The 24,684-nt window shown below is 35.1% G+C and overlaps 1 protein-coding gene across 1 annotated transcript; it reads left to right on the top strand.

Moving 5' to 3' along the window:
• The first annotated feature begins 4,492 nt into the window (after window positions 1-4,492).
• On the top strand, window positions 4,493-23,186 carry LOC123315644 (lipase 3-like). The gene is made up of 6 exons (XM_044901421.1): window positions 4,493-4,776; window positions 18,684-18,988; window positions 20,837-21,083; window positions 22,255-22,410; window positions 22,484-22,568; window positions 22,723-23,186. Exons 1-6 carry the CDS (start codon window positions 4,675-4,677, stop codon window positions 23,013-23,015), a joined length of 1,188 nt encoding a protein of 395 aa, XP_044757356.1. The 5' UTR covers window positions 4,493-4,674; the 3' UTR covers window positions 23,016-23,186.
• Window positions 23,187-24,684: the final 1,498 nt, after the last annotated feature.

Genomic DNA, 24,684 nt, shown 5'->3' on the forward strand with positions numbered 1-24,684 from the left:
CATATATGACGTTTCCTATCAACGGTACTGGAATCGGATCCTTGAGTCTACTGTACAATTTCCCGACTCTTTTTTGATTATGTGGCTATCTGTATATTTTCATCTCTGAAAATATTTTTTTTAAGTTTTTTATATATTTATATATTTGTTGTTGGTTTTGGTTGTTCATTTTTATTAGAGTGGTATTTAATGAATATAATAGCTTTTTAATCATGTGGATAAGAATTCTGCACCAGTATTTCATACAATTGTTTTGAATCTTGTTTCTGAAATGTGCTATGGTAGATTTTGATCACCTTATTTTTCATTTGTTTTATGAAATAAATTTTTATGTTGATGTTATGTTCTGAACTCGGTTCTGAAGAATAGTGGAGCAACATATTAGCACATGTGTGTTTTCTGTACCAATTTAGTTTTATTAAATTCACCTCTCTGTGAACCTTTGTGTCCAGAAATGGTACGCCACAGTCCTCCTCTTCAACCGTAGACTTAAAATTTGCATGATATTCGCTAAAACATCTTAGTGTTTCATCAATTTTGTCTCCCGGCAATACCATCAAGATATCATCCACAAATTTTTTCAATATTGGAATGCTGAAGACCAACTTCAACACCGACACAACCACAAAATCGTCCATAACATACTGTGCTAGTATAATACTTAATTCCGATCCCATCGCACAACCGACTATCTGAGCCTAGAACTTTCCTCTGTACAGTACCTAGTTATTCTCCAACAGATAGGATATTTTCTCAAAAAACATGTTCCCATCAATTAATGTGTGCTGTTTAATGTCCTCCCATAATCAAATATACATTTATGAGAATGCACATTAATGAGATGACTCGAGTGAAACTGTGAATTGAACAGTACTAGTGAGGATTACCAATCATTCTGTAGATTCTTTATGATCTCACACGTGGGCACATTTCATACATAATGAAAGCATGAAAATGACATTGGAATGGATTGATTAACAATTTTGAGAGACTAGTTGGCACCAAAATTTAACGAGAGGGCATAATGAGGTGAACTAATAGAGAATTTAACAAAAATCGAGGTTTACACTGAAGTCAAAAATGAGATTAGAATGAGTAGCGAGAAGAGAATGAATAGTTGTGCGCTTCGAAAAATTCTAACAGTTCCAGAGGGGCGCTTCTGCTTCGGTCAATCAGCGGTTTTCCAAGTATCATAAAATTTGCGTACTTTTTGGTTGACGTTTGGAACTAGTCAGGAGCGTAGGCAAGAGCAAGGTCGGAGGGGGCATCGCTCAGTTTTCAACAGTATATGAATTTTGTTTCTGATTCACCTGCCAGAAAGCGAGATCCATTTATGCGCACTAAAAAGAATTGAAAAGTTTTACATTACAAATCCAGTACATCATATGATCCAGCATAAAATACCACCAATACAACGATTCTGCGTATATAGTCCGTCTCCGAATCAGCCTCCATCCCGATGATAGAATGGTAAATCTGTTTAGAAATTCTTTACCGAAATTGAGTTAACTAAATGATCAATGTTTTGATTGGTTCGAAAAAAAGTTAGTCCACTAGACAGAGCAAAAAAGTTGATTCTCTAGAAAAAAATTCGAAGTGACTGAAAACTTCACAGGCTGTTCAGAGGTACTGTGGGATGACTCTATCAAGTTTTCTACATCGATAATCCAAGGATAAAATTTACTTGTTTGAGCATTTATCTATATGATAGTTAATCGGATATCTATTTTGCACATAACTTTCAATTCAGACTTTAATTAAAAAAATCAAACAAATGATACTCAGACAGATTGCAACTGGAATATTGTAGTTTGTACTTTGTTTATGGTATGACTTTCACCGAATCTGAAGTGGTGAGAGAATATGTCTCTGCTATACACTGTAATTTGAGTGAGACTATCATCGTATTATCATCATATTTCTCATTATCGAAAATTCACCAACATCTTATACTTTGTTGCTAAAAAGCATAGATATTATTTATTCGTAAGATCGAATATGGGATGTTGAGTGAGCATAATGGATTTCAATTAAATGTTCACTCTAAATAATTCGTTATCATTATTATGAATTTCGGGATATTTGTCCTTATGATCTGTTTGGACACCCGATTCTTATTCAACGCCGCTTCAACTTCGAATGGCGATTTTGAACATCAACAACGCTTTACCCTTCGAACTTTGTTTAATCTTGTTCTCTCCACAAACATGCAGCCAGCTGCATTGCAGCAATTCGGTGATATTGTCATGTCCCTCATCCAATGTGCAGTAGTTAATGTCATTTCCTGAGAGGCCAAGGATTATGTCCGACTGTTGTTGTATTCGAAACTGCGAGGTAAATCATTAAATTCCGTCGAAACTGCCTCCAAGACAATTAGTTTCCTAGTTCGCTGGAGATGTCAAGTGAACTGAACGTATTTATTGGCGTGAGATGGAAATCGGTCGTTTCACCTAGTAGGGATTAATTCGAATAACTCCTCCTCCAATTGGTTGGAACTGAATATGAAAGACCGTATTTTTGAAACGAAACCAAGTTTCTATAAAAACAAGAGCATAAACATATTATGTGAATGAGATACAATCAATGTTTCGGTTCCTCTGTTGTAGGAAAAGGAAACCTCCTCACCTACATGGTCTCCCGAATAGGAAAAGGTAGCATATTTATTTTTACTTCAAATCAAAAAGGTGCAATTCAGTTCAGATTGGAAAGGTGATGACGTAAAAGCTAGCAATGTCAAGGTCACTGACAGCACTCTGTTCATTAGCAGTGGCGTTACATAGACCATGCGTTAAGTTAGAAAGGAGATAATTCAAAATATAATATAATATAATAGCCAACTTTTCTGCCAGAACGTTGTTCGGTGATAAAAGAATTTATGGTGAAATAAGCTTTTTGAGTTTTCGACTATGTGCGAGTATGAGGTACATAGCTCTACTCGTCACACGATTTGCCGCCGACAAGAAAAAATTCTCCTTTTTCCATGGTATTAACATTATAAAACAGGCACAAATGCGCTACTCTCTTCCGATATTCGAGTACCTGTATACCATAGACTAGCATAGACTAATTGAACAGAGAGTAGATAGCCAAGTCTGAAAACAAGCTTCAGCGCTATCTGTTTTCATGGTATGTGATTAAAATTTTTTTTTAGGAATCTAGAATGTCCCTTTCGAAATAAAAAAAACGTTTGCTGATTGCGAAATAATAGCTACCAATCATTATCTGATTTTCAGTCCTCGTATTCTCAATTATTGGATACCTACGATTTTCAAAACAGCTGCATTTTCTTGTTGTATTATAAAGTATTATATCATTACCACTATTTCAGAAATTCGGGCAAAATCAACTAGTTTTTGAGTGACTTCATTGAAGTTTATGTTTTCATCTTTCGAACTTCTTTTGCAGCTAAGTAAATCCGAATTGGGGTTGGTGCAATCTAATTAAAATAAGGTGCCTCCAAAATATAGGTCCGATGAAAAATTAGTCCGCTTAGTTACTCTATTAGATAAGCCTTCTAATATTGTTTTATTCTTAATAAATTAGTTCCAGAATCCAGATTTCAATTTCAAAAATTAGACCATCATTTTCGGCAAATATCCAAATGTGTCAATACTCACATGTTGCACTTCACATTTCACATTTGAATATTCGACAAAAATCTACGCTCATTTCGTAATAATTTTTCCAACTGGTTGCACAAATAACTCTTGTTAGTGAATGATGATGAAAATTAAAGAATAGAGAAGGGTTAATTGGATTAGTTTAGAGACCATGAGTAAAATAGGGTTAGATTCCTGCTGCAGGTGGTGTTTGTTGGAGATGAATACCTTCAATTCAAGCAACGAATATTCTCCCTAAATAGAAAGCAGGTTTCTTCGCGTTTCAACTATGAACCAACTCTGAATCAGTGGGAATTTCTAATTACCATCAAAGCAAAATTGAAAAACACTCAAAATCAGGAGCTACCCATGTTTTTTGTGAATTTAGCCCAACCCTGTTCATTGTAAGGTAGTCGTGGACAAAGCAAATTATCCAACCAATTCTTCAATCCATGCCTGTTACTATTATCGAGTATGAACGGAAACACTTTTTCAATCAATGGCAGGGATCACAAATTCCTCCCATTCAGTTGATAATAACACTTCTTCAGAATGTACCATATTCAGTAATTATTCTTATAAAATTGTACGTATCTAAATAGGTCCTACACCCAAACTTATTTCATTCTTTTTAATTTTGAGAGTACGAGGCTACTTGAAGTGAATTATGGGTGTAATTGTCACATATTGACAATGAAATTAACACATTCGATGTTCACTTTCTTTCACGAGGTCATTTATTATTCGAATAACTAGGTAATTGCTCAGAAATAGACAGTTTTTGAGGAAATTGATGGTTTGAACATAATTTTGGAATTGAATTAGCGAATGTACCTGACGATTGATGAATTTCAACACAAAACAATAATTATAAAACGGTTTGCAAATTTGAATGAATATAGATATAATTCTATTAGGCCAGTGTTGAGTGAAACGAACAGATTCTAGTACGAACAACAATTAGCTAGTAATGTGTTGTTCATGTGAGCAATATTTCTATGGAAATTTTCAGTGATCGATTAAATTATTGAAAGAGTGATTTTCCGATAGAAAGAAATTCACCGCAGTCGTAGAGATGTTTGCTATTATTAAGGGTCTTCTATTTTTCTCCGTGCTCTCATATAAGGCAAATGGCTGGGAAGAAATACAATATGACAAGGATGGTGATCTGAGCTTAGTAAGTAAAGATTATCTACATAGGATATTTACTAACTAGGTTTTCAAATTTCGTTTTTTGGAATATGGTTTCTAAGGGACTGTAGATTGTATATTACCAAAATATTAATAACGGGCCTGACAGACGTTGTTCTGTCATAAAACGTATAATTCAATATTTATGCAAATTGAAATGACGATACTCTTCACTTAAATGAATCTCCTTGTGACGTTAGGTACTATCGGTTTATCTGAATTAAATCATCGGCAACATTGAACATCCCTTGAAATTTTGAAATTGATATTCCAATATGAAATACATGTTCAAAAATGTTTTTCGATTGTTAATCTAATAGCCTAGGCCTAGGCAAATTAGGTAAAAAAGGGCTGGGCTTCCTGAGAATTGTTAACAAGCTGAAAATGGTTTCAAAAGAATATAGAAAAAGTAAACTTTCTGAAAATTTTTAGACAGGGCTCCACTTCTGGGGAACAAGAATCCTCTGAAATTTAGCACCTTATTTTTTCGCAATTTCCACTGAGGAGAGTGCATCGTACAAAAAATTTTTGTCCACTTTTTTTGTAGAAGAGGAAGTCTTTGAAATGACATCGAAATCGTTTGAATCATAGTGGTTCAGCTATAATCAATCGCCAACGTTTTTTCCTACTGCGAAGGGGAGCTCGATCTGCTCGATTATAATAGATAATGGAGGTGACGTAAAATCTTCTTGTCCCTGCACATCTGAGCCCTCTGCTCCGATAAGTGTAAGGATGCAACTATGACTACTGTTTGTATTATTGTATGTTTATATTTGAATGAGATTACGGTTTCTTTATTTTCATATTAATAGGCTCTTCAAGGCATAATATTCAACGTATAGAATCAATTAGAGAGAATGAGTAATTTTTGCTTTATTGACATGAAGCACCTGAAAAGCGGACATGCTTCTAAAATCTTTCAATAAATAGAAAAAAGTATTTATCGTATATACAACGTGTCCCAAATTTCAACGATAAGCCGGCGCTGTAAGGCGGACATGGTCATGACTACTTCAGGAAAAATAAGAAGAAAAATCTAGCTCAATGTTTTATTTAATTACAAATCAACTTATAAAATTCTTCTGAAATTAATACCCTTTCTAATATTTTGCGTTCACACGGCCACAATTTTTCAATAATTTCTGTTTTTTTTTTGTATCGGCAACTTACGTAGCTGCCCACCACAAATCCTACAACTCCCAGAATACTTATAGTTTTACACAAAAAATAACTAAATTATGTTTTTCCCATAAAATTTTGAAAGATTTTTACTTCCAGCCCAGTTTCCCTCATTATTTTGTAAAAAAAAAGTATGGACACTATAGCGGCAAGTTTTTTTAAAAATTCACACATCTAACCAAAATTCTGAATTGGTATAATACTTCAAGAAAACTAGTCGCACAAAGATTCATATTATTAGAAGCAATAATGAAATTTCTGAATTGCTCGTGTTGGTAGTAATCAAATATGTGCCGAAAATTGGTTTTCATTGTTGAATTAATGAAAAAAATGGTATTCATTTATTTATTTGATAATAAACCTTATACTAAATGTTCAAACTGCTTGCCACCAGCATCAATACACGCACGACATCCCATTAACCTTTTAATGCTTCGTGCATATTTTCTTCCACTGATATGAGCCGCAGGTTGACTGATTTTTTGCCGGAGTTCGTCCAATGTCGTGATGGGTGTCTCATAGATCCTGTCCTTGAGGCAACTCTAATAGAAAAAGCCCAGAATATGCCGAAGGTCCAATTCACAAAACACAATCAAAGTCCAAAGTAATGCCAGGTCAGTTTAGTTTCCAGATCACCTGAATCCATTCCAATAAACCATTACGGAAAGGTACACGGTAAATAGAGGAGCAAAATGTACTGACCACAGAACAATAATAGTCATTGGTACTGTCTTTGCAGAGAATAGAAACTTCTTTTTCAGCGCTATTATTATTACAAAGACCATCTACTATCCTTCTCTAAGGTGTATTTCTCCCTATCTTTCTCTCTTTAATTTCTAAATTTTATTAACTACAAACGTGCCCCATTGAAATTCCAAGAAATGACTATACACAATCTCTTTTCGGCACATAATAAAAATTGTCACTATGAACGACAACAATTAAGTAATTTAGTCTTTCTGAGATATGGTACGCATATTTTTTTGCGACTAGTTTTCTTGGATTAATGTACTATTTTAGAAACTCTGTTAGTTGTGTAAATTTTTAAAAAAACTTGTCGCCATAGTGCCCATAATTTTTTTTTACAAAACAATGAGGAAAAGTGGGGTGAACGAAAAAACCTTTCAAAATTTTATGGAAAAAATATATTTTGATTATTTTTTGTGTGAAAACTATAAGTATTCTGGGAGTTTTAGGAATTGTGGTGGGTAGCAGCACTACTTAAGTTGCCGATACAAAAAAAAATTTGGTCAGATGCTCTTTTCTGAGTGAAAATTGCAAAAAAAAATTCCAACAACTTTGACATTTCTTAGTCCCCAAATGTTAAGAGCTGGCATAAAAGTGTCCGTCGTTTAAAATCATTTTCCGCTTGTTAGTAATTTTTAGGAACCAAATCCATAATTTGCCTGGGCTAGAGCTTCTGAGGGGTACTTCGGCACCTACTTAGAATCAGGTTAAGATGAAATATAGATATAAAATATATACGTCATCTTGAGGGGGCTATACAGGGTGTCAAAAAAAGACCACGTCAAACGAAAACGGAATGTGGATCAAAATGTGCTCTACCTGATGTAGAAATTCGTTTACGTGTATGTCTCAGTTTTCGAGATATTCGATATTTTACAAAAATGTTGAATTTTTTTACTTCAACATATTACTCCGTTCCACATGTAACATTGAATACTTTTTTGAATTAGTTTTTTTCCGTTAATATTTTTGTGTGATTGCTCCCATTTATGCACTGAAAAATAGCACAAAACATTATACAGGGATTCTGAAAAAAAAAATTAAAATTCACGTTTGGGAGAAAGTGTTATTTTGTAAAAAATTCAATATGAGGTGGTGTAAAAGAGAAGCACTGGTCTTTCTCTGTGCATTACGTTATAAAGTTGTGTATACTGTGAGGATTTCGGAAAGGTGGATTATAGATGATAACCTTCCTCAGAAAAAAAATATTCAAATATTTATCAAGAATGAAACATACCCGTGAAAAACTGAGTTTGTCACCATAAAACCTTAAATTTTGCATACCCTGCTGAAAATAGGTAATCAATAAATTCATTGCAAAATAGTTATTTTCCTATCAAGTGCGGAAAGTGATACTTGCCCGCACGAAACTGCCATTGCCCGAACGATGCGAAGCAGAGTTCGGGTAAGCAGTTGAGTGCGGGCAAGACACTTTCCGCAAGAGAACAATATTTTTTCTAAAAGCGCTTGAAATATATAAATGTATCCATTTCACGAAACAGATTATATCTCATTTGATTGATTCATATATAATGACAGACGTAATTCTGTATGTCGTTACTATGAGTTTCTCATCGTTGACGTTCTGTGCATAGAAACATGATTTAATTTACTCTATAAAATTTGCGTGCGGGAAAAACCCCTGCTGATCCATTTCCGCACGCAAATGCGTGCGGGAAAGAAATAGCAGGCGTTTTTCCCGCACCTTCTGGGAAAGTGACTGTTTGCAACTTGGAATGCGTGCGAGAAAAAGGTTGAACGCGTACGCTTGTAGATATATTATCAATCACGGAGTTTATATTAGTTACTACTTGTGATGAGATGTGCGTACGAGCTCCAAATACCTGGAAAAGACCATGGAACCTTTTAATCAGAAAAGAAACAAACCTTTTTTTTTACTCGTATTTCTTTTCACATGTTCCATTTGAGATTGAAAAAACGCGCAACAGATGTGTGTTGTTTTTAGAATATCTATCAGAAATATTATGCGATGCAATTCAATGGTTTAAACTTAACGTATCTATGCTATCAAAACGTTCACTTTCAGCTAGTGGATGCGAATAGGAGTACGTTCTAATGTTAGAGCAGCAGCGAGGCTTTATTCAGAGCGGTATCCCTACCGCCGACATCGAAGACAGTCGAAGATAATCCTTCAGTATCAACCACAGAACACACCCGTCTTGACTTACTTTATGGTATCAATCAGACTGATAGTAGAGCTCATGACATGCCTTTCAAAATCGAGCACCTATAAAATCCTAAACAAATACAAATATCACTCCCTACTATGTTCAGCGAGTTCAACACCTACTATCAAGAAACTATCAAGCCCGAGTAGAATTTTCCCAACAAATGTTGCTGAAACAGAAAATACCGACTTTTCAATAATATTTTTTTCTGAAGAAGGTTCATTTCATTTTACTTTTTCGAAATCCTAACTGAACAGGTAACTTTTCACCAAAACGTGAATCCTAAACATTTTTGTTTCAGAATGTTCGATATTTTGTGCCATTTTTCGGAGCATGAATTGAAGCAATCATTCAACAATTTTCCCGGGAAAAACTGATTCGAAAAGTATTCAATTATATCTGTGGCATGAGAAACATGATTTCAAGTGAAAAAATGAACATTTTCATAAAACATCAAATATCTCGAAATTTGGGGGACTTTTATAGAAATTTTTCATAGAGGTAGAGCGAATTCTGATACACAATCCGTTTTCGTTTGACGTGGCCTCTTTTGAACACCCTGGTCATCCTGAGAAGGCTCAAGCCAACAAAAAAAGTATCAGAAAGTTTCAGAAGAAAAATTAAATCTATAGATAGAGTATGTCTCTCTTGAACTTTTTCGTGAACATCGGAAATGCTGATTCATTTCTATACACAGTGTTTCATCGGGAACTGGACGAACATATATACTCGTGTAGATTGAAACAGGATACACATTTCTGCCTCATAATTAGCTGCAGGGTGTTCAACGTCATTTTTGAGCAACGGATAAAAAAAGTGCGGTCAGTTATCTTACTATGGGTTTCATAACCTAACCTAAATTCCCTTTAATTCTAAAGCTTCCTTTTAACCAACTAAAAATCATACTAAAGGAAGCTTTGAGCTTAAACTGACTTGAAATTTGATTATGAAACTGGACATTAAGTACTTAAGGGTTTCTGCTTTCATCTGAGTATTTTTGGGGCGTAATTCAGAAGAGGTTCAGAACTCCGGAAAAAATTTACGAAATGGGGAAAACCTGCAGTTTTCAGTATTCATTATGAAAGTTGTAGATGATGAAATTCAATACAACTTTTACAATTTTTACTGAAGCAATTTTACACATTCTTAACCGTTTCGAGTTAGAGGGCGATAAGAGCGAGGAGCTTAGCCACACATGCGAAAGGCCAAGGTCAATGTAGAAACCCAGTCTAATGTAGGTACACTCATCGCTATATATCTCGAAAACGTTCAAACGTAAAAAAAATTGCTTCGGACAATATTGATAGGAAATGTTATGCCCTACAAATTTTATAATAAATTCGAAAACTTTTCGAAGCCCAGCGAAGAAGGTAATTAAGAAAAACTGATTTTTTTGACCTTTATGGCACATTTGTATCGTTTCGGCTTGCTGAAGTCATTAGCCGTCGTAGTACTGTCATTCACATTACACCATAAACACGAATGAAATATACTTAATCAATAATAATAAAATATTTCAAAGGAGAATGCCCAATTTTTAATCATCTGAAGTTCAAGATGAATGCTTTTTTTTACATTGAGTTCCCGAAGAGGTTTTAAGTCTTTTTAAAATTTTTGGATCTCTCCACAAGTATTTTGAAAGTCACCTTAAAAAATGTCACAGAATGGACATTGACTACAGGGTGTGCCATGGTCTCTCGAATGGCATACCCTGAACTTCTTTGTCTGTCGAATATCCAACTGGACAGTCTTCATATTTACGGAAAAATTTTAGACTGCAATTAATAGTTGTTAACATTCAGTTTGAGCTTCATATGTTTTTTTGAATGAGCACCAACCATACAACACACCAAAATAGTTAAGAGCATGCCATTTGAAAAAATGGAATTATTGACATTTTGAAGGTGATTTTCGTAAAACTGCAATGTCTTTTTGACCTACTCTAACTGTACAGTAATCCGAAAAACTTAAGAAGACTTTTCGATAATTCATAAAAAAAATCATGCACTTATTTCGATTTATTTTCAAGATATGATCTGTAGTTAAAGCCGTCATTACTAGGAAATTTGTCGAAAAAAGTGGTCTGCGTCAAAAAGGCATACAAATAAATCAATATAATTGGGGTAAGTCGCCTACTAGAAAAAGCAATAGGACAATATTACAGAAGTTATAATTGGTGATAATACTGTCTATTGATTTGAGACTAAGATACCCACTAATGACATAGAATATAGATGTCTGTAAAACTCAATGTGAAACGTCAATGCATATCGTGTATACGTAGCAAAAAACAACAAATTCGTATTATTATGATTTTAGCGGCACTAGGGATGACAAACGTTGTTTTCGATCTTATTTTCAGGGTTGATATGGTATCAACTTTTTCAAATATGGTAGCCGAAAAACGACGAACTCAAATATGTAGTTTTTCAATATGTGGATACCTTTGACTGCTATTTGCGTACTTTGACGTTTCACATGATTCTCCATTGGACTTCATTTTTTATCAAAGTCTGGGATCAAGAGAGCAAAACTATAATTGATCATATCATATTTGACTTCATCCTCTATAAAAAGAAAAAAATCATGATAATTCATCTTATTTATATGTTTCTCAACCAGCCATTTATAACGTAAATGTTTATAAGCGGAAAACAAAAATATAACTTACCTTGGAAACCTTGTTCAAAACATCACCGACCGGAACGAGTAACTTAGTAATCTAAATTCGCAAAAATATTATATCACAACTCCAGCATTACTTCCACAATGTTATTTTGTTGGCTGAGATTCCCGGGAGGGCATAAAAACAATTCAAGGTAAGTGGCACAATTTCAATGAAGTTCAATGAAGAGCATTTACTTTTGTGTTTACCAAACTTTTTGCGGAGTTTATTTATGATGGAAAAAGAAATAAGTGAGTAATCTGTCTCATGATTTTTTTCGACAAGTTCTTTGTACCTAAATTAACTTCATCACGAACTGAGCTGGGAAGTATCACTTTCCGTACTTATTAGGAAAATGGATATTAGAGACAGGCCTGAGATAGTAAGGGAGCCAACGATAATGTTAAATGTTTTATTAACTCGAACGTCATGGAGGTTTCATATAGGATGTTTCATTGGGAAACGAAAATATTCAAAAAGGGAATAGAGGGCACAGAGATGGTTCTAGATAAACTACATTTATTGGCTCTGACTGTCCTTTGAACCGAGATACAAGGTATTTCATGGTTCTGTTCATTTTTCCCTGGGATCATAACAAGCGCAACCTTATTGTAATTTTCTTCATATTCTGCACAATTTCATTAAATATTCAACGCTCTCAATATAGTTCATTTTGCAAGTTTCAACACCCTTTCTCATTTTTTTTCGTCACGCTCCAATTGTCAAAATTGCGAATTATAAATTTTTCGACAGTTCCAATTGTGTCTGGTGGTTTTTTAATTTTATTTTGACGCTCTGTCCTACTCAGATACCTCTGAACAGGGCCAATTTTTGATATGGGTACTCTACATGATCCAAGGTATATCCCCTGTATTTACAATCCAGTAAACCCCAAATTTCCCTCTTGGGAACCCCTACTAAAGAGACAACAAACACATATAGTATAAGCTGCTAGAAAGTGCAAGTTTTCGGTTGATTTCAAATTTCTTTCATATATTTCCATCAACATTGAGCTTTAAGTTTTCTGCACTTCTAATGATGAAAGAAAAAACCGAATGAAACTTTATATGTGAACAGACTTTGAAATTGATAATGCAACTGTACGATTATAATGATATATTATACTTTAACGAAAAAGATGAATGTCAATGAATGTTTTTTGATAAAGATATGAAGAACTTGCTTCAAAATATGCCAAAGAAAATCAATTTCAAGGGATGAGAATGAGTTAAGAATACTTTCATCTATGATCAAGTAATCATAATCTATCCGTTTCCTAGAATATTGGAACATTCATGAATAACATGTGATTAGTGGACCATTTTTTACTGATTGTCCATCAAACTCCATTGTCACAATAACCGACAGACGCTCTGAACATAAAAAGATTGCCATTAGTCTATATTGAAATGTCAAAAGTTTCCATAGCGAGTATTGGGATAGAATCACTGAAAATGAGGTGGGATAGTTTAGGAATAATCTTCCCAAACGTGGATGAACTATAGTATCCTACCCATATATTAAAGGTGTCATTCACTTTGAGAATTCTCCAAACGTTGTAATATACTCGTTGGATAATATAATTTAATTCGTTAGATAATTGAAAATATTTCATTGCATTGAGTGAATAAACATCGAATTTCCTTTGTTGCTTTGCGTTAATTAATGTCATTTTCAAACTTCGAATTGCAATAAACATGATATTGTGTTGTTTTCATCATTTTTGATGATTTTTTCCGGTATAGAGGCAAGTATCTGCCAATACTTGTCAATAATAAAAACAAACTGAAACCGATGGGTCTAGTTTTTTCCATTGAATGCTACATATTGCTAGACTAGATAGATGTTACTATGGGACAAGCACAGTACACAATCATAAGAAGACTGCCCATTCACAATAAAGATTTATGCTCAATATATTGTGAAAAGGGCTGCTAAATTCAAAAATGGCTTCTCCAAGTAACGGAAACGTCAGGTCAGGTAATCTAATTCGATAAAAACTAAAACACTCTGACTGGGTAAACAAAAGTTTTATCACAACATAAATGCCACAAATCAGTTATACGATCGAATAAACATACACGATATGATGCTTTCACAAAAAACTTTATATTTACCTAGAACCTACTCCGGACTCTACCAACTATGAAGAGCGTTATTCTTTTTTTGTGTGTAGCAGGTAGCAGGGGGAAAATCTGCAAGCCAGACGAACCACTCTTTCCTGAGGGGAAACAGGTGTGGGGATTCTCACTCTCCAGAGCTCAAGACCCACTAAAAACCCTTAACTGCTTCTTGAGTATTGGTTCCAGGCATTTGCCTATAAACCGTTCATCTCTTAGTCGACATACTATCGTGCTGGGATTTATGTGTTTATCCTCTATTGGATAAAACTTTATTGGATTTTTCAATAAATTTATGTTCTTATTTGAATCTCTCTTTTAATTGGTCTCTTGGTCTCCTTCGGTGAATTCGCATTCTCCTTTTGTCTTCCTCTGGGTCGTAATGCTCTAGTCTCCTGAGGTCTTAATTCGGATGGTTTTTCGCTGTTTCGAATAATTCATTTGCTTTTCTGTTCATTAATTCCGTTATGGTTTCCCATTTTAGGTTCCTATAAATCTGTCTATTTCTGACAAACCAAGGTGCATCTATTGCACATCGAAGCAGCTTGTTTTCAGTGGCCTGAATTCTTTTGATATGACTCTTTGCCGCGAAACGCCAGGCAACTGATCCATAAGTCACCTTTGTCAAGCGTAAATCCTTAATATTTGGCTTCATTTCTCCAGTCGATTTCTTCATTGTGTGTCGCAGTCTTCTCTTCTGTAGTTATATTGTTTGGCTGTTTTGTCTATTGAGCTTGATTTTCCACTTTATGCACCAGTTTTTTGTCTCGTCAATCGTTTCTTGTAGCACTCGTTCTATTACTTTTGGGTTTCGGTGTCGAGTTGCTATGCCTGTGTTGTCAGCATATAACGTTAGCATGGTTCTTGGATTTTTCGGAATATCGTGAATGTATATTTTGTGCAGTACTGACCCTTGGGGTGCTCCAGCCTCTTCATCTCTTGTTGTGGAGTATTCTCCTTCCACTTTCACGTAAAATCTTTCATTTTTGAGATAATTCCTGATCAACTTGCATATTTTGATCGGATATCCAGCATATCCCATCTTATATATTAATCATTCATGCCATACTCTGTCGAATGCTTTGGCGACGTCTAGTAAAACAAGACCTGTAGCTTGATTATTTTGGAATCCCTCTGTATGTATTCTGTGAACCTTAATAATTGTTGCTCTACTGAATGCTCTCTTCTGAATCCGAACTGTTCTGGTGGTATCAGTTTCAGATTTTCGGTTTCCTCATTTAGCCTCGTGGCTATAATTCTTTCTACTACTTTTCCTAACGCCGACAGTAGACTTATCGGTCTGTAATTTTGTGGGAACTTCTTCTCTTTAAATGGTTTATTTAACACTATGACTTCCGCTGTTTTCCCCTTTTTCCGGGTAGTGTTTTGTCCTCATAATTCCATTCGCGATATTTGTTAGAGCAGCGATGCTATGCTATGATCAATTGTATTAAGTTCTTGAACCCTTTTGTTCCATCTGCTTGTTCTCAGATCTTTCATGGCATTTTTCAGAACTTGGCTATGGCGGTTGGGGTTTCTTTTGTCCAGATCATTTTTATGCATCCGATATATTCTTCTGAGTCTTCGATTTTCTCGTATAAGATCTTTCACTTCTTCAGGCGTATCGCCATCCGGACGACTTGTTGCTGGTCTCCACTCTTCTCGTGCTATTTTCGTAAGCTTTTAATATAATCTCTTCCAGCTTATCAACCGCACATTCCAGATCTTCTGGAATGTTGGGATTCCTGTTATTTCCGATCGAATTAAATGGCTGTATTTAGACCAATTTTTATATTCTCTTATTTCCATCAGTTTTTCTCTTGGTTCTTCTCCAATTGTCAATTCCACGGGATTGTGATTCGAGGTTCCATCTTCCAAAGTTTCAATCGAGAATTCTTGAGTTATATTTTCCGCGATATCTATTGCATCTGGTATTCCTACACCAAAAGCAAGATATGTCGGTAACTCTAGTCCAATCACTATAGCATTTTGTTCTTAGGCGAAATCTTAGAGTTTTTTGCCATTTCTATTCTTTGTTCTGCTGTTCCATAATGGGAAATCACAGTTGAAATCTCCAACGCAGATTTTCTGGTATGTTCCTGTCAACATGTTGTTTATCTCCTCTTCCAATAAATTGTTTTCTGGTCGTTTATATCCCGAGATATTTCCTACTCTTTGACGATTCAATTCGGCAAAAACCGCCACTGTTTCTGTTTCTCCTTGTTTTTTCTTTGAGTAGCAGGGGGAAAATCTGCGAAAGAGACGAACACACCCTCTCCTGAGGGGAAACAAGTGTGGGGATTCTTACTCTCCTGGGCTCAAGACCCACTAAAAACCCTAAACTGCATCTTCAGAGGTTCCGAGCATTTTGCCTATTAAAAAGTTGACCCTTATGGTTTCTGGACTCTCACACGATCATAGTCGTGTTGATAGTTGTATGCTGCCTATATCTTTTATAGGTTAAGCTCTTCTTTGGTTACTTTTTAAATCCTTAACTGATCTCTCGGTCTTCGGCAGTAGGTTCTTGACCTTCTAGCTTCTTCTGTTGGATCGTAGTCGACTAATCTTCGTAGTACCTCATTTGGATGTTGTTTGGCTTTGTCGAATATTCTTTTCGCCTTTCTCTTCATAAATTCTGTAACTGGTTTCCATTCCAAGTACTTGTAGATTTGTTTGTTCCTAACAAACCAAGGTACGTCCATCGCCATTCTAAGGAGTTTATTCTCAGTGGCCTGTATTCTCTTTATGTGGGGCTGCGAAGCCCCATGCCGCCGATCCATATGTGAGTTGTGGTCGCGCGATAGTTTTAATCATCGTCAACTTGATGTTCTTATTCATATGACTTCTTCTGCCTATGAGTGAAGTAAGTCTACTCATTGCGGCTTTTGTTTTATCAACTGCTCATTTGATGTGGTTTTTCCATTTTAGTCCTCTGTCAAGTTTCACTCCTAGGTATGTTGCTTCATTTTCCCATTCAACCTCTTCTCCATCAACTTCAAGGTTTTCTTCCATCCTCAATCTTCTCTTTTGCAGTTATAATGCTTGAGTCTTTCTTCCATTGATTTGGATTTTCCATTTGATGCACCATTTGAGTAATTCATCTATGGCTTCCTACAGTCTCTGGTGTATGATCTCTGGGCGTCGATGTCTGAACGCCATTCCTGTGTCATCTGCGTACAAGGTGAGCATATTTCAAGCATTCTTCGGGTTGTCATGAACGTATATTACGTAAAGCAGAGGTCCAAGTACCGATCCTTGAGGCACTCCCGCTTCAAATTGTCTGGTTTGAGAGGTTGCACCATCTATCTTCATATAAAAGTTTCTATTCCTCGGATAGTTCCTTTTAATCTTACACAGCTTGGTCGAATATCCTGCTTTTTTCATCTTGTAGATTAGGCCTTCGTGTCATACTCTATCAAAAGCTCTCTCGATATTCATCAGAACTAATCCTGTGGCCTGTTTGGTCTGCATTACTTCGGTGACGTATTCTATGAGCCGTAGCAATTGGAGTTCAGTCGAATTTTCTCGTCGAAAACCAAATTGTTCGGGTGGAATAATCATTTCTGTTTCCTCATTCAGCTTTTTAGCGATAACCCTCTCGACGATTTTTCCTAGTGCTGATAGTAGGCTGATTGGTCTATAATTTTGAGGTAATTTCCGTTCCTTTCCTGGCTTGTTAAAAACTATCATTTCTGCAGTTTTCCGTCTCTTTGGGTTCTCCTTGTGTTTCGTCGGATCTACTTTTGAAGTAGTGTTTCAGATCTGTTTTCACCAATATTGCTACTCCTCCTCCAGTGCTTGTAATTCTTTCGCATCTATATGTGTCATAATTCATGAAACTCAGTCGTCTGTTCCTGTTTATTCTTGTTTCCTGTTGGGCTATAATATCAGGTTGTCTCTCTGATATTATTTCTTCTATCTCGGCTTTCCGAGTGTTGATCTCGTTTATGTTCCACGAGATCATCTTGAGGGATTTCTTCCGAATATCCGTGAGGACCATTAATTCAGTTTACTGAATAATCCTTCGAGCTTTTTCTCCATTTTCCTTTCAATTTTCAACATTATCTTGTTGAAAATGTTTTCCGTGAAAATATCTAAATCATCGGCTGCTCCCAGATATCTTCTTCTTTTCCTGTTGACTGTCTGTTTCATAAGAGGCTTTTTCTGTTCTGTAGGTTTGGCCTTCGCTACTGAATTTTTTGATCAGTAGTTGTTGTTTGTGTTACCGGCTTTTTCTGTTCAGCTGGTTTTCGGGAATTCTTCTCTCTGGTCACCAGCTTGAACTCGCTACATCCTTTGCAGCTAGCTGGATGACCCTCTTCTCCACATAAAACGTATGTGGCATTTCTCTCCCCACCTTTTCTGGTGAGTGTGCAGTCATTGCTGCTATGGCTTCCTGAGCACTTCACGCATCTCCACGGGAAGGAGCATTTGTTTTGTGCATGTCCGTACCTTTGGCACCTGAAGCACTGGCTTGGACTTTCAGGCCTCTTTTTGTGTTCAACCACAATACAGAGATTGTAGAATCCCTTCACTTCGAAGATTTTTTTTTTCTGGGTTTTAACCAGGTAGAGAGGTATGGGCTTCTTCGTCTTGTTCGCGTTATTCTGTTCGAATCTTTGGCTTATAGTATCCAAATGCTCACCTTTTTTCCCCATTGGATCCCGGATTCCTCAATCCCGAAGATCCCAAAAAGACATTTCGGCTACAAGCCTACTGGGAAGTTTCTTACCTGGGGTTGGACCCATAGATTTAACGGCAGTCAAGGCGACGGCAATTTTCATATTCAAAATATTTATAAAAAGACATTCGGTTAATGTTTTGTTCAATATTCTCTTGCAAGCTCTTTATGAAGCAGCAAAGCCAATCGATCTATCGAACTACTGAAATTCGCATGTCGAAATGCTGTCAATTAGTCGCTCTGAATAATGTCGTTTGATTAATATTTTTTCATCTTATAATCAATGGAAATTTTTCAACAATTTATTTGTAGGGAGAGTTTATTCTCAAGTATGGATCTGTTCCAATCTCTACTCATGAGCTGACCTTGTCGGATGGCTATATCATAGAAGTTTATCGACTCGAAAGTGAGGATGCAGACACGAAAAAACCTTTTCTCCTGATGCATGGTCTATCAGGTTGTTCTGACAGTTTTTTCGTGGACAAAAAAAAGTCTCTACCATTTTTTCTAATGAAGCAGGGCTATGATGTATGGTTGATAAATAACCGAGGTACCATACATTCCCGTCGTCATACACGGCTGAATAGCAGGACAGACAAGGAATACTGGCAGTTCAGGTAAATATTGAATTGATGTGGCCGATACTTGCTAAAAATCCATAATTAAACTCAAAACAGATTATAGGATTTTAACAAAATCAGTTATTGAACCACGAGACGTTCACCTCCTCCCACCTGAAGATGGTATTGTGATAGAGAAAGACGTTTCGTGGTTTAGGAACTCATTTTGGCAGAATCGTTTATTCTTCTGAAAAGTTAATGCAGGTGAAGTCTAATCACCAACTCAATTTGATTTCGATAATTTTATTACAAATGGACTTCAATCAATTGAGTTATAAGATATAAGCTTCAGAAACTCATTAGAACTTTGAAAGTGCTGCGGTTGAGAATGACCCCATTGGAGAAAGATTACTTTTCAAACTTTTTTCTTTACACAGTGACAGATAAAAGGAGTAGCATTCAGAATAGAACATCATGTACAAAATCCACTCTCCGTGACAAGTACCTACATGAATCTTCTTACAATCAACGTTGTTCGATATCGTTGGTGTTTTGTACTCCTTTTTATTATCAAAAATTCATTTACTTTCTTTTCATCATACGCTTTCTTGATATTCCTATTGATTGATATAACTCTGCTTTCTGCGAGTTGATTCTTCTAGGCCCGTATTAACAGTCAGATCTCCAGTTACGAGAATGTCTTAAGTAGCGTCTTGAGACACAAGTCTAATTAATGAATTTGACTTGAGACTGTAAATATACCGTCTCAATCTGCAATCTCTTTTGAGTAGGCGCTTATTAATAAATGTCATCATCATCGAAATAAGATATGGAATTCATGGAAGGCGTTGTCAACTACTACGATGAAATCGATCACTTTGACGAACAATAATTAGATGTGACATATTCGTTCATTAAGCAGCGTTCTCACGGAGCTAAAAATAGAAAAAGTGGCAAGCTTTCTATTTTGCTTTCGAAATCATTGAGCAAAGAGTGGGGATCGAGGGTGGAACTATTGTGGATCACGTAAATTCAATTCGCTTCTCATTCGATTTGATGAATACAAATATGTCGACACGAATCGTTGAAGGTTGTGGAGTTTTGAGTAGTGTTTCTTAAGCTATTTTATCAGAAGCCCTGCGTGAATCATGCGTGCCAAAAAAGAACGTGAAAAGAGGCTTTTTCGGATTAGAAATTGGATACTCAAAAGAATCTTTGAAAAAAGAAACTTAGTGAACTGACAAATAAGTTTGCAGAGGATTTTGAAAATATTTTGCAGACCATTTTGATCATATACTGCAATTATTTTCCCCACAAAGGACCCCGCACACTTACTTAGGAAAAGCGGATCCAGTAAGATCCAAGAGGTCTTACATCCGGTTTGTTTTATAGGGCGTTCCAAAATTGCAGCTACGGAAAAATGAATCTTTAAATTTTGATGATAATTCTTCTAATTTTCAAAATTTCATCATGATGCTTTGGGTTCTGAATAACAAGATATCACAGATATCCAAACACCGCCCACCACGTTAAGTTGTGAAAATAATTCAGTAATAATTTCGTGGAATATCGTACAGAATCGGAGATTCCCGTCTAAATTTGATTTTCGAACGTGGGCCACGCTCGAATATCAAACCGGTTTAAAACCGAGCGTGAGCGTCTCGAACCTTTCCCTCCGCTTGTGACACCATGAAGCAAACTCAAAAAGCATCGTTCACACAAAGAAAATTCCCATTATTAAAACTGATTATTGTGAGTTTTTCCTGGAGAGTTGGATATATGGCATCGCGGACTTTTTCATGAAACTTTTCGATTTCACGAATATCATTTTTTCTCTATCTCCTATGTATTCATTCTGTTATATATTATTTTATTTAATAACATGTACCTACTTACTGATTTCAGTTGGCAAGAGATAGGATTGATGGATATGCCAGCGACTATTGACCTGATATTAGCCAATAATAAGCACGAAAAGGTTGCACTTCTTGGTCATTCAGAGGGTTCCTTCGAGATATTTGTAGGATTGTCTGAATTGCCAGAGTATAATAAGAAAATTGCCATATCATTCCATTTCGGTGGAGCAGCATATCACTCAGGATGTGTGCCAAAAATGCTCAATGCTGGCTGTAGGATGCGAAATCTTATACAGGTTGGTGAATCAATTAATGGAATCTTACAGAAAAGTTACTATGAATTTTTAATAGTTAAATTATTATAAAATTTTGCAACTTCGCGGAACTAGAAGAAATAATTTATTTTATTCGATTTGAACTAATAATAGAATTATATGATTTTCACTAACATGAGTTTTAAAACAAAGATACTATGTTTCACTATCACAATAACATCTTCAGGTAGGTGATATATTTGGTACCAAATATTTCACTTTACCTTCAACCACCTATTGCTACTGCGATAGCGAATCACCTGGTTTAATACCTCAAGTTAGCGTGAATCATGAAATTCTGTTTTCAGTTCAATTATCAATGAATGTCTACCAAATAAATTCAACCCTTTAAATTTTTAGACATAAAATAATCTTAACTACCAATAAGCATTATACTAATTTTCTGTATCAGGATTCTCGTCCATGTTGTCAATAATAAAAACAAATTATCGGGAATTTGGACTTTTATTGTGGATGTTAAATTATCTTAAATCTTCGCCGACGTTTCGGACACAAACTTGTTCCTTTATCAAGGCTCGAATTTTCATTAATTAAAGCTTATATGTTAAATTAATGAAAATTCGAGCCTTGATAAAGGAACAAGTTTGTGTCCGAAACGTCGGCGAAGATTTAAGATAATTTAACATCCACAATAAAAGTCCAAATTCCCGATAATTTGTTTTTATTATACTAATTTTCTTTAAATTATCAATTTTGATACCCAGATCAATTTAAATCTGAGAAATTTATTTTTTCACGAAGTGAGTTGGTATTGAATGAGTATATTTTGAGCATAAAAAACTCTGCCTATCGAGAGTACTTTGAAACCTATCGCTATACAAAAATGTATATCTCAGTGTTAAGCTGTAAAACAATCCTCAATAGTTCCAGAGCTACTTTGGACGGTCATTAAAATTGATCCAGAATAATTGTCACTCTGCATTTCTGAGAGTGTCCAATAAAATATTGGTTGCATTTCGAAATAAAACATAATGTCAAAGGCTCAAACAAAATATAAATATGAATGAATGAATGAAATGGGAAAGTACCTCCGATTTTTCAATGCTAATGTGACGGAGCAAATTTTTTTGGATAATATTATTGAAACTTATGTATACTACCTGGATCCTGATATAAATTGGCTTATTTTCAGGAGCTTCTTGACAGGATGGGTATAGCACAATTGATACCTTCTAACGGAATAAGAGAAACATTGATATCTCTTTGCAGGCTGGATACTTTCAGCGAAACTTGTCGACAATTTATGTTCGATTTATTGGTAGTGACGAATGATTCCTTCAGTGACTTCGTAAGTTTTTACTTTCACTGAATTTTCACACAGCATCTTTGTTTAAAACTACGAGCAATTTTTCCGATTTTAGAAAGATGTTTCCTTCATATTCACAAAATGGATATGCGGAGGCAGTGTCAGAGAATTCCTTCATTTTTCTCAGACAGGACAATCAGGTGAGTGAGATATATTCCTGAGCAATTTTTGACACAGAATTATTCAATATCACTTGAATACCTGCAAAATATTTCGAAGGGGAAATGATGTGTTTCATCATGATCAAATTTAAAGAAGTTGAACCAGCTGTATTTGGGAGATTCTTTTTTTCAGGAATTTTCGCTCGATACGATTATGGCCCGAGAAAGAATAGAAAAATCTACAATTCGACGTTGCCTCCCAGGTTTCACCTAGAACGAGTGACATCACCAACAGCAATATTTTGTGGAATGGAGGATTTATTTTGCCGCAAAGAGAACATTGATAAAGCCAGATCTGAAATACCAAATGTTGTTTTCGCTAAACTTATACCGCACTTCGGACATGTCGATTTTCTTCTTGATAGAGCTTTACAACATCATATATATAAGGATATGATCAAATTACTGAGAAAATATTTCAAATGATCATCAGATAATATTGAGAACTGCAATCAACACTTCGTCTTTATAGAATAGAAATTTGTGAGATGATTCGATGCTATTAAGTAGGAGACCGCCCATACCATTTTGTCAGTAATTTCCTGCCTGTTTTACAATACACCTATATTAGATATTAAAAAAATTATTTTTATGTGATTCCATGATAATCCGTTTTTGTTTTTATGAGAAAAGGAAATGTGCTTATGATAGCACACAATGGAAAAATCTGTTATAGTTGGGGAGCCGAAGAGGGAAATTCGGGATTTAGATACTCGAGCGTGTCAGATTAATATAAGGGGAGTACCTCTACCAAAAATTAAAGCTGTATATAGGGGGAATTGTCTAGGACAGCCTGTCAGAATAGTTAGTGTTAGATTTCTCGACTTGAAATTGAAATAGAATTCGAAGGAAATAGACAAATGCTCTAGCTGATGATTTATTTAAGACTGAATGTACAATCGGTATTAACATATGCAGAAACTGCAGATAAGCATGTGCGCAATAAATCAATTTGTGTACTTCAATTTTCTATGAAATGACTCCCAATATGAATATACAATGTACATATATAATATCTTCACCCTTAAAAAAAAATCTTATATAACTAAATACATAGTATCTATTTACAATTCAAAGTTTTCAAAATGCCACTACTTACAACTTTACTAAGAACTAACGAACATTATTCATTCATAATTTAATATATCAATAGGTTTTACATATCTTTTCTCTCTTCTTAAAGCTAAAGGTAAACTTAATCGTTTATTTTTGTCTGGTGATTGTTCTTTTTCGTCTGATAAGGGTATTGAGATATTAGATGAGTGATCAAGTTTTAACTGATCCAAATGTTTCTTTACAAGACATTTATTTCGATCTAAATAAACTAAATAAACAACTTTACCAAATTTTCTTTTAATCACACCCTTTTCCCAGTATTCTTTGTTATCCTTATAAGACTTTACTAAAACCTTGTCGCCATTAACAAATTCTAATTTTCGATTACCTTTATAGTATTTTATTTGTTTAAGTTGATTTCTTTCGACCTTATCTTGTAAACTAGTGGATGGTAATATTGAACTGAATCTGTCATTGATTTTATGTCTGAACATTAATTCTGATGGCTTCATACCCGTTGTTGTGTGGATTGAATTTCTATAATCAAATAAAAATCTAGACAATACTGTTTCCAAATCGTTATAAGGAGAGTCTAAAACCTTTTTTAAATAATTTTTTACAATTTTGACGGATGACTCTGCTTGACCATTTGAAGATTGATGGTAAGCCGGAGAATCTATATGTTCTATGTTATTTTTAGTCATGAATTCTTTAAATTTTATTGATTCTAATTGTCTACCTTGATCTGTAACAATTAATCTTGGTAATCCAAATCGTGCAAATGTTGATCTCAAGATTTTTATTGTTGTTTCTGCCGTAATATTATTTATCGGAAATACCTCTAACCATTTTGTATACGCATCTACAATTATAAGAAAATATTTATTTTTAAATGGACCGAAAAAATCTATGTGTAAACGTTCCCATGCCTTTTCTGGGTAAGGCCAAGGATTTAACTCGGATTTTTGTGGATTTTGACTATTGATTTTACAACTTTCGCATGTCTTGACTAAACGTTCTATTTCTTTGTCTATATTCG

Source organism: Coccinella septempunctata, chromosome 6 (assembly GCF_907165205.1).
Source record: "Coccinella septempunctata chromosome 6, icCocSept1.1, whole genome shotgun sequence".
NCBI classification, from domain to species: Eukaryota; Metazoa; Arthropoda; class Insecta; order Coleoptera; family Coccinellidae; genus Coccinella; species Coccinella septempunctata.